This window comes from Lacerta agilis, chromosome 3 (genome assembly GCF_009819535.1).
Source record: "Lacerta agilis isolate rLacAgi1 chromosome 3, rLacAgi1.pri, whole genome shotgun sequence".
NCBI classification, from domain to species: Eukaryota; Metazoa; Chordata; class Lepidosauria; order Squamata; family Lacertidae; genus Lacerta; species Lacerta agilis.
In genome coordinates this window covers 60,114,024-60,125,694 of record NC_046314.1, presented here as the reverse complement: position 1 = coordinate 60,125,694, position 11,671 = coordinate 60,114,024, and the positions used below count along the sequence as shown (strand labels likewise).

At 41.8% G+C, this 11,671-nt stretch overlaps 1 protein-coding gene across 1 annotated transcript; it reads left to right on the top strand.

Moving 5' to 3' along the window:
- The first annotated feature begins 676 nt into the window (after nt 1-676).
- On the top strand, nt 677-4,491 carry NMBR (neuromedin B receptor). Its single transcript, XM_033143904.1, has 2 exons — nt 677-1,118; nt 3,234-4,491. Exons 1-2 carry the CDS (start codon nt 792-794, stop codon nt 3,630-3,632), a joined length of 726 nt encoding a protein of 241 aa, XP_032999795.1. The 5' UTR covers nt 677-791; the 3' UTR covers nt 3,633-4,491.
- Nucleotides 4,492-11,671: the final 7,180 nt, after the last annotated feature.

Sequence of the window (11,671 nt, the reverse complement as noted above, 5' to 3'; positions counted from 1 at the left end):
TGGTCTGAGTGTAAGGCAGCTTCCTTTGTCCTACTATATTATTACTTCACAAAGGCACAGACCTGGGTAATTTTGGAAGCATGGCACCCTGCCTGAGGCTGAAATGAGTTTTCTTAATGACGGATCTTCTCAATCTTGTGCCCCTTTGACTTGGTGCCCTGTGCAGGGGAACCACTCGCATCCCCCTTATATCCAGTCAGAAGGTCGGCGGTTTGAATCCCTGCCACGGGGTGAGCTCCTGTTGCTCGGTCCCAGCTCCTGCCCACCTAGCAGTTCGAAAGCACGTCAAAAGTGCAAGTAGATAAATAGGGACCGCTCCAGCGGGAAGGTAAACGGTGTTTCCGTGCGCTGCTCTGGTTCGCCAGAAGTGGCTTTGTCATGCTGGCCCCATGACCCAGAAGCTGTCTGCAGACAAACGCCGGCTCCCTCGGCCTATAGAGCGAGATGAGCACCGCAACCCCAGAGTCGGACACAACTGGACCTGATGGTCAGGGGTCCCTTTACCTTTATACATTGCTAAATGTGGTGACTACATGTCTTTTTCTGTAGCCAGTCACTGGTTTGCTTGTTCCATTCTTCCCTGTGTCTTTCTCTGCTTCTAATTCCACCCACTTCCTGCAATACAGAAACAGATGGGGAATGTCTCGCCAGGTCTCTTGAATGGACATACGCGGCTCCTATTTGTTAACTGCAGGAAGTAATTTCCTTTCAATAAAAGCTGCATTCTTTGAAAAAGAATTGACTCTAATTTCCCCTCATACGCTTTTAGGTACAGAGCAATTGTCAATCCAATGGATATTCAAGCACCCAACGCTGTCTTGTGGACCTGTATCAAAGCTATTGCCATCTGGATAATATCCATTCTGCTAGCAGTTCCTGAAGCAGTATTCTCTGAAGTAGCAAACATCAACGACGCAGATAATGTCAGTTTCACAGAATGCATACGGTATCCCTTGAAGGATGATTTGCACCCAAGGATCCATTCAGTGATGATACTTTTGGTATACCTCCTTATCCCGTTCACCATCATTAGTGTTTACTATTACCATATTGCAAGGACTTTAATTAAGAGTGCACATAATCTACCTGGAGAAAACAGTGCACAATCTAAAAGACAGGTAAGTGGCCCGTATGTAAGCTGGAATCTCTTATGGTCATGCAAGCCAGGCCAATTATTATTTCAAAGTGCCAAGAGGCTACTAAGGTATTCCTACTTATACTTATTGTTGCTCATATATTACCCCTGAGACCCAAATCCTTCCTCACCATCAACTTGGCTTGAGAAATACTGTACCACATTGACTGTCCGCTGAATGCCAATGAAAAAAGGATAAAAATATTTGCTCAAGGCAGAATTCTTTCTGGACTTTGTAATTTAGACTAGTCTGAACCTGTAGTGGATTTTCACATGTATCTGCAGGTTCCATTGTAGGATTTGCCTGGGTATAACATGATCCCCCTAGTGCCTAAGCAAGGTGTAGGCAACCTAAGGCCTGTGTGCTGGATGAGGCCCAATCGCCTTCTCAATCCGGCCCACGGATGGTCTGGGAATCAGCATGTTTTTACATGAGTAGAATGTGTCCTTTTATTTAAAATGCAGGTCTTGGTTATTTGTGGGGCCTGCCTGGTGTTTTTACATGAGTAGAATGTGTGCTTTTGTTTAAAATGCATCTCTGGGTTATTTGTGGGGCATAGGAATTCGTTCATTCCCCCCCCAAAAGTATAGTCCAGCCCACCACATGGTCTGAGGGATGGTGGACCAGCCCACGGCTGGAAAAAGTTGCTGACCCCTGGCCTAGGCCCTGCACAGCAATGAAATAATGTTCTGTGTCTACATCAAGGGGCCTCTGCAAAGGTCTAGCAGGGCTGCTAGATGTCGGGGGGGGGGCCTTCTGGATTCCAGTTATATTCTGGTCTGGAGCCCATTATTGATTGTGTTTCAGATTTCTCTGCTGTACTTTCCCCTACCCCAGTTAATAAGATGCACACTAGTTGTTGCTTTTTACAAGTCTGAATTACAGTACATGCTTAATGAGAGGAGTAGATATTGGTTTAGTAATGGTGATTGGTTTCATGAAAATGAAAATGAAAACAGATTGAGTAGGCAATTTATACAGCCCTAAGGGAAGCATTGGAAATAGATCACAAACCAGTGGACTGTAGATAATTTGCACACAGCTATTATAGGCTACTGCTTTGAGCACTCTTCATTAGAAGTGAAGTCCAGCCAAATCAATGTGTCTTGTTCCAAGAGGAATTGCTGTGGAATAATGTATTTGTACAAATACAATTTGCATAAAATTTGTATAAAATTCTCATATTTGTGAACAACGTTAGTATAAAACTATAGTTATTAGTAGAATGTGATGCACTATTCCACAATAAAAAAATTGCAGGAATTCACTTTTTTGGAGCTATTTAGGCCAATGGAAAACTATCCTGTAAATGGCAAGAAACCCTCAGAAAAGGGGTATTTCTTTACCTTTGTCCCTCTACTGAGTTCTCATCAGTCTATAATCAATTGTTGGATGGTCCAGTGCTGCATACACAGTGATTCTTGTCTAATTATGCCTCTGTGTGTGTCCTCTAATGCAGACTTCTTCATTTTTGGGTTACAAGATGTTGGACTCTCAACTTGCATCATCCATGACTATTCTTGGGGATGATGGGAGTTGTGGTCCAACAATATTTGGGGACCCAAGGTTGAAAATGTCTGGTCTAACAGAAGTTTGGCAGAAGGTGTGCTTTGACCTTTTTGGGATGGGTGGAAGAACTTTACCAAAGGATGCCCCGTGCTCCCTTTTAACAGGCAATTGGTGAAATTAAAGATACAATCATACCTTGGTTCTCGAATCCCTTGGTACTCGTCTGTTTTGGCTCCCAAACACCACAAACCCAGAAGTAAGTGTTCCGGTTTGAGAATGTTTTTTGGAAGTCGAACATCCAACATGACTTCCGTGGCTTCCAGTTGAGTGCTGGAAGCTCCTGCAGCCAACCGGAAGCTGCACCTTGGTTTTCAAACAGTAGAATGATATGAAGTAGAACATGCAGCTCAATGGATCTGTATCTGAAAACATCTTAGAACTTATTAATGCAAACAGGTTTCATTGGCAATAGCATTTGGCTTCTGATGCTACTCACTTTACTAATTGTATCTGAATGCATTGTGAAAGCTCATGTGGAGCATAACATTGTACTGTGACTGATTATTTCTGCCCATTTTATCTTTTTAGATGGAAACACGAAAGCGCCTGGCCAAAATTGTGCTTGTCTTCGTTGGGCTTTTTGCAGTATGCTGGTTGCCCACCCATATCCTATACATGTACCGGTCCTTTAACTACACGAAGATCGACCCATCACTTGGCCATATGGTTGTTACGCTGGTAGCCCGAGTGCTCAGCTTCTGCAATTCTTGCGTAAACCCATTTGCCCTCTACTTCCTCAGCGAGAGCTTCAGGCGGCATTTCAACAGTCAGCTTTGCTGTCGCATGATGCCTCGTCCACAGAGATCTGGCAGCTACCTGCACAGTTCCTCGGCCATTCGAATGACTTCAATGGAGAATGCCAGGAACACTGTTACCATGACAACACTACTGAATGGGCACAACCCAAAACAAGATATAGCATTGTGATTTAACCAGTGCAATGCATGAGCTTGGAATGAGCTGGGTTTAAGCTATATATTTTTGTTGCCAATCAAAATTCCTTAAAACAGAAAATTGATGAGCGGTCCCTGATCCAGGGATGATTGTTTTAAAATTCATCTTCATGTTGGTTTTGTAGGAATTAGGAATATTATTCCTGACTTAAAAAGGTATTTGGTTGGTTGGAATTGCTGAACATAAAATAAGAAAAATGCACACTATAAAAAGAAACATGCATGATAGGTTGTTTTTTAAGAAATGAAAAAGTACTGACTTACTTAAATGATAACTTGAAGGTAGGGATGCTTTGGAAACTCTGTGGCTGGGTTTAATATCTTCTCACAAAAGATTATCCTCTCAATCCAGAAAATAAGATATGTATACTCTGTTAATGTGCATGTATATCAATATGTAGCTTCACATAGCTATGCTTCTCCAGTCACCATTGAACTTAATACACATATCTAATGAGGATGGGAAAATACATCTTGATTCAGGTCACAAGCCATGTAGAACAAAGCATGATTAGAGATGGATCAGTGCCTATATATGCAAATAGGACAGCTACATATTATGCACGGTTAGGTTAGGTAGCACTGATAAATTAGGAACATGCACTAGGATTATGGACTCTTGATTCTGCCTGTGGGGCACAGTGTTAACCGGCTGCAAACTGTCATCATAAAGGCTAATTCTTCTCACCCACTGCACATGCTAAGATTTTAGGTGTATCCAACAGGCATTGCAGTGGACAACAGGTGAAGCAGTTTGATCATTTTGCCAGAAGGCTAGATTGCCTGACGGCTACAATGAGCTGTGCAAGCTTTTTATAGCATCTCATCTTACAAACAATTCAAGCCGCTCATTATCGCACTTTGCTTCATTTCTCTGGCTTGCCAGCTCCTCGTCCTTCCAACCTCATCTGATACCATCACACGTTTTATTTGTTTTTCCGCATTACATTTTGCACCAGAGAGCAGTGAACATCTGTGGTCATTTAACAATGAACGAATGAATGGTTATAAATGGATGGTTATAAATAATTCATTGAGAACAACGCTCTTAATTGTACCTAACTCTGACAGACAGGCTCCTCTGTCGCGACGCAGGTAATTTCATACGTGGGTCATTTTTTGGAAAGTCTACGGCTCTTTTTAAGGCCTTAAAATTTTAAATGCCTCTTTCTCTGTGTTCCTTTTAAGCAATGTCAAATCCCTTCTTGGTGTTCCTCCTCATCTCTTAGATGAATAGTCCCATATGCTGTTGGTCAGAAAGGATTGTGGGCATGTAACCATTCTTAGCGTGCTGAAACTATCAGGCATCCTCAGAACACTAGAAAGTCTCTTCTTCTCAAAGACACTTGGTGGACTCAGCACACCGATTGAAATTAGAGCTCTTCTCACCACAGGATCCCATCTACCTGTATAGCAATGGTTTGCAATATCTCCAGTGGACAATGTCCCGGCCAAAAGCAGCTTTTGTGCTAAGGCAATTTATCTCACTTGTCAGCCCCAAATCCATACATCTCACTTTTTAGGGCTTGTCAAGTTCTCCTGGTCCTCTCACTCTGTCCCACTACCTTTCTCTCTTCACTATCTTTGTCAGATTCCTCTGCATTTATGCCACCTCTTCTGGAACCTCTATCTCACTAGCAACTGCACTGATCTCGACTCCTTTTCCTCTAACCTCCACTCAGCACAAGGGGCTGGAGTCAGTAGGGGGATGCAGTGTTGGGGTGGGACTGTTGGAGGGGCATGGCATCAATGAAGGGATGGAGGGGCATGGCATCAGTGTGGGCCTAGCAACACCCCAGTTCATTTTTTACTCACAAAGCCCCTTTATGTGTAGAAAACATACAGAAGGTTTCAGTTGTAAACAGCAGCATTTTTGAGGTCAACAACACATGTGTCATTTCAGTGTTGGGATGTTGCCAAACATTTCTGGCCAGAGAGTTCCTTGGTGAAAGCAGCATCTTCAATGGAAAGGAATGGCCAGCTTTAATGATTGGCATTTATTTCCAGCCCCTCTCTCCTTTCATTTTCTGTGGCCTGAGCAGCATGAGCCAAGTTCTTCCCATGGATGGATGGAGCATGAGCTAAACAGGTGTAAATTATGGTGAGGGTAGAAGAGACTGAAAAGGTGTGAGCCTTGGATCTTGGCAGAAGACAAAAACACAACAGCAACCAACATTGTCTCAGCTGTGTATTTATAGCTCCTTGTGGACAGGAAATGAGCACATCTTGACTGCATTGAACTGCAAACATCTTGTCCCAAGTTCAGTGTGAACAAAATAAATGGGTTTTCCATGCTGCATGACATCTGTGAATTGTCATTGCCCTGAAAGTTTTTAATTGTTGTGTTGGTATAAAATGGTGTATTGTCTTTCCCCATCACTGTAGCTTGTGGTTCAGTAAAGTTTGTCAATGTTCAGATTTATATGTGAGGTGAATCTATATACTAATAATAATAAATTAAGCATGGACGGACTGTTCTCTATTACCAAGTTTGCTACAAAACGCGCTATCTCTCTCTCTTAATAAACCCCAATCTGGAAAGATTAGTTGCACTTAAGGCTGAAATCCTATGCACTGTCTTGAACAAAGTGTGACTCACTTCTAAGTAAACATGCATAGGGTTGAGCTGCATGCCCCATTGAAGACAATGTGATAAACCTGCTGCAGCTAGAGATGCTGGATGCTTGGGGTCCAGTTACAAGTTTCCAGGTCTCCTCTCAAAGGAGAAATGATCATAATGGAGCCCCTCAGACCATGCAAACTCTTCTCCCTTATCCAACAATGGCAGCAATGGCAATGTTCATGGAAAGAGGCAGGGAGAGCTGATCTCTTTTTGCTCAGCCTCTAATGCACCAATGTGGGAGGTGGGGGAATGCTGGATCTAGACCAGGGGTCGGCAAACTTTTTCAGCTGTGGGCTGGTCTACTGTCCCTCAGACCTTGTGGGGGGCCGGACTGTATTTTGAAAAAAAATATGAACGGATTCCTATGCCCCACAAATAATCCAGAGATGCATTTTGAATAAAAGCACACATTCTAATCATGTAAAAACGTGCTGATTCCCGGACCGTCCACGGGCCGCATTTAGAAGGTGATTGGGTCGCATCCAGCCCCCGGGCCTTAGTTTGGTGACCCCTGATCTAGACAAAGAAGCGTTTCAGTTAAATACATTGTAAACTAGGGTTGCCATATTTCCAAAACCAGGACACCCCAAAAGTTCTTTTTTTAGGAAGCCCTATGCAAACTTTGTATGAGGTTGGCAAAAACAGAACTCCACAGTGCCATCTGTGTCACAGTGTTATAGTGCATAAACAACGTATATAAAGAACGTGTGGGGTTCACCTAATGAGTCCCGTCAGTGGAAGCCCTGAGCAAGGACGTCTGCTTGTGCAATGGGGCTTCCCTTCTCTCCCCTCCCTGAGTGCCCCAAAATTGGCTCAAGGGGAGTGTCAGGAGAACCCTCAGAGCAGCACATGGGGTAAGGAGAGGGGAAAAATAAATAAATCTATATTGTATACAGTGGTACCTCTGGTTACGTACTTAATTTGTTCCGGAGGTCCGTTCTTAACCTGAAACAATTCTTAACCCAAAGCACCACTTTAGCTAATGGGGCCTCCCGCTGCCACTGCACCGCCGGAGCACAATTTCTGTTCTTATCCTGAAGTAAAAAGTTCTTAACCTGAAGCGTTATTTCTGGGTTAGCGGAGTATGTAACCTGAAGCGTATGCAACCCGAGGTACCACTGTATACTATATACAAAGTCAGAACAGTTTCTTTCAAGCTCCTTTGGATGCTGCTGTACAATTTCATCAAAATTAGCTTGAGTGTTTGATACAAACTGCAATAGCTGTAAATATTTGCACATATGCTCCATGAAATTTGCAAACCTTGGAATGCCTTGCTAACTTTGCGAAATTGGTCTGGCAGATATGTTCAAAGGTGAAGCATGAAAATAAACTCAAATTCTTTCATTTTCTGCAGAAGATTTTCAGCCTATCATAATTCTAGTATCTCCTTTTTCCATTTCATCACAGTATGGCTGAGGGTTTCAACAACATAAGCATAACTTCTGCTAATAGCTGCAGTAGCTTTGGTTTGAGCCTCCCATCTTGTGTCTGATACGTGTTTAGGAACTTTTAACTCAAGAGACAAGAATTTTTTTTAGCACTGCCCAACTTTCTATAAAAGCTGAGAAAAATAATATAAAGCTCATTTATTGTGTGTGTTTGTGGGGGGGGGGGGAATCACTGCATCCAGGCACGAGTCAACTGTGGTACGTCCAACTAGATTTAGGGAAAGTCCAGCAATGGAATAAACATTGCTAACTTGTTCCTTTCCAGAATGTTTTAACAATGACAGTCAGTTGATCAACATAGGAAACACCAGGAGTTGAATCGACTGATAAACTAAAATATCTTGCCTGTTTGATGTTGCTCAGTATTGCTTCTCAGATTGTATCAGCCATCAGCTAGATAACATCTTCACATATGGTTTGGGATAAGTTGACTAGGACCTTTACTTCCATACTGATTTTTGTGAGCACACAGGAAGGGATCAAGTGTTTCATCATTTCCCTTGGAGAGAGAAGCTTGGCATCTTAACACTACAATTGCATGGGCAAACCGTAGACTGCTTGACATATGCAACTGTGTCATTACCCTCTTATATCTTGCATAAACTTAGATCGGGAAACTTCAGATAGAGACATTCCGGTTCTTTGGGAATCACTTTATTGAAATGCTAATCACAATTATTTCAAGTGTTTTAAGACTAACAACTTCCAAAGTTTTGTAATTTAAGGGATGGGTACCACTTCATTTGCTATTCCTCTGTGTTAATTTTGAGAGCAGCATAGAATTTATTAGCAAATATATTAAAATAATACAGCACAGATTACAATCTGGAAAAAGAGGGGAACTAATTTTTCTGAGACCTTTTGTCTGTGATTTTTGTCTGATCAGTAACTTTTGCTACTATGTGGAGGATTATATGTATTAATGATTAAATCAATAGCTCTAAAATTGAAAAGTGCTCAACAACTGAGAATAGCAATGTAAATCACAGCAGAGACTATTTCATTTCATGGTGAAAAACAGTACAAATCTATGTCAAAGTTTAATACAGAATAGATCAGGATATATTTATGTGGAATGAAAAGCAAAGAAATCAACTGAAATATTTGTCTTATTGGGAGTATAATTAGGAAAGAAAATTGGACACTGGAAGATCTTTAGAAAAGGTAAATGCAAAATGCATTTTAAAAAATGAACAAATGAACGAGTCTGAGATAAAGGGCAGAATTTAGGATTTATCATTAGCTTAGATTTGGAGCAGAATCCTATTCTTTCCTAATACCAACATAGGAAAGGACACTGTAAGATTCAGGAAAATTGAGATCAAGTGATCTAAGCATGATCTATTAGCATGAGCATGAGTCAGTATGTTGTCCTGAGGCAGCTGATTGGAAGCTGTGTTGCATCAACACCAGACAATTATAATTATGCAGCCAAGCCAGCCTATTAACATAGCTACTTAGAACAAAGTTTTAAAAATGAGCAGGGAAAGAGACAAATTATTCATTATCCTCAGATGGAGACGACATCTTGTGCTTACAAAAAGCATGGATTGGAAGTACTGTATAAGCATACCATATCCATTGCTTAGTTCCACAGAGCCCCCGTTTTTACCATTCACTTACTGGCTATAAGACAGGAGTGCAACTAGCCCAGAAATCAAGCAAAGTACAATGCAGGGCAGACATAAGCTGCAACAAAGCATTACAGCTCATCCCCCATGACTCTGGGCTCCCATGCCTGGGGAGCAATAATTATTCAAGAGCAGAGGAAGAAAGCTGTGATTGGAAACAAATGAAAGAGCACAAAGCGCTTGGCAGAAGCAGAGCACTTGCAAAAACAATAACATCTGACCAAGGAGAACAGAGCACCACAGAATATTTGAAGTGAGCCATACCCAATGGAGCACATGAAACTCAGAGTGGTGGGGGAGGGGACTGTGAGCTTTCTCCTTTAGAAATTAAGTCAACAGGATGAAAACAAAAAGTGCAAGAGAGAAAGTGGCATGTTAAGTGCCCTGATATGAAATAGCTCAGTCAGTAGAGCATGAGTCTCTTACTCTCAGGACTCTGGGTTTGTCCCCACATTGCAGGGGCTTGGACTAGATGACCCTTCTGGTCCCTTCCAACTCGACAATCCTATGATTCTATGAAAGTGAAGACTACAATGTAATAATAATAATAATAATAATAATAATAATAATAATAATAATAGCATATTAAGCTAGCCAATATATTTAACCATCCCCATTTATATACTATCACTTACTATTCACAGATCTTGGATTTACATTGAAAATTCAAAAAAAATATCAACATATACAGACATATAATAAGCACAATTTCAGATGATTTGCCTTAAGAAAACTCAAAATACATAAACACACAACAACCCTAACAACTATATTAAAAAGCAACATGTCTGCATGAGGCATATACTTCTTTCAAAAGCAGCTTTATACATCCATTTTTGACTAACATGCAAAGCTTTTGAATCCATAGGTGCCCTGTTCTGTTCAATGGCATTAATAGATAATGTGTTGTAAAAATGAAGCATTTTCTCTTACAAAAAATACAATGTGAAGCTCCTCTGTGTGCAAGACCACAAATCACATGGTGTATCTTATCATAACCTGTCCTACAATATTGTGGTGATGAGGTACTTCTGAAGATTAACTGTGTTTGGACAAGGCTTCTGTTTAAGTTTTGCTTACCAGCTAGCTTTGAATCACAAACAAAAGGGATGATGGGATACTTCCAAAGAACAACCTTGTTTTTTTTACAGCTCCGCATCAGTGCCAACAAGACTTTAAATCTGAATTAATAAATGCAAGTTAACAATGCCTTTTCTCAGCCTCTTGGGCTTGCTGATCGGGAGGTTGGCAGTTTGGATCTGCGCTATGGGGTGAGCTCCCGTTGCTCTGTCCCAGCTTCTGCCAACCTAGCAGTTTGAAAGCACATCAGTGCAAGTAGATAAATAGGTACTGCTGCAATGGGAAGGTAAACGGCATTTCCGTGTGCTCTGGCTTCTGTCATGGTGCTCCGTTGCACCAGAAGCAGTTTAGTTCTGCTGGCCACATGACCTGGAAAGCTGTCTGTGGGCAAACACTGGCTCCGTCCGTCTGAAGTGAGATGAGTGCCGCATCCCATAGTCACTTTTGACTGGAATTAACCATCCAGGGTTCCTTTACGTTTACCCTTACCTAGATGCCATCACTCCCATGGTGCTGTTCATTTCAGTAATGAAATATGTTGGGTCTGATAACAACATTCTGTCGGTATAGATTTGCAAGTAAGTGCTGCCAGGATAGAAGCACATAGAACTCCCATGTACTATGGTTCTATACTCTCTCTTGAAAGACCTTATTTTCAACTTCTATGTCTCTGGCCGTACATTTCCTCTTGACATTTCATCTCACCTTGTTCTATTTTCTTATTATCTATTTCCTCTGATTAGATAAACGGAAGATATTTTTCGCTCCTCCCCCAAGTCATTTAGGCTGCACTTCTATTGGCCTTGAGAAGATGTCCTAGGAGCCTTAAGACAAAGGTTGACTTTCAGAGAGTGTGAAAGTCATGGGGCCCCCTCCTTATCACTGCAGGGACCTTTTCAGGGACCCTTGCCCTCCTGATGTCAAAGCTTTAGTGGTGTCAGAGGCAAAAAGGAACTGAGCAGGCCAAGGGTGGATCTGGGGGAGAAGTGGACCAAAAGAATCAATAGCCTTCCCATGCTCCAGTGACAAAGCTTAGTGTGCGCAACCCCCGCTCTCTCTGCTTGTGTGTCAGTCCCACAAGAGAACAGAACACCCAAATGGGGCTCATGTAAGTCTAAGACAACAGTAGACAGACTGGACCATTGCAGTCACCTTTTCCACAGTGTGAGCAATATGAACACCATGGCAAACAATGGAACACAATGGGAAAAAGAAGAAATAACCAAAT

Bases quoted from the DNA above. Each gene is read 5' to 3' on its own strand.
- NMBR (XM_033143904.1), top strand. From the start codon at position 792: ATGGATATTCAAGCACCCAACGCTGTCTTGTGGACCTGTATCAAAGCT. The intron at 1,119-3,233 runs GTAAGTGGCCCG...TTATCTTTTTAG, and splicing joins GTGCACAATCTAAAAGACAG to ATGGAAACACGAAAGCGCCT.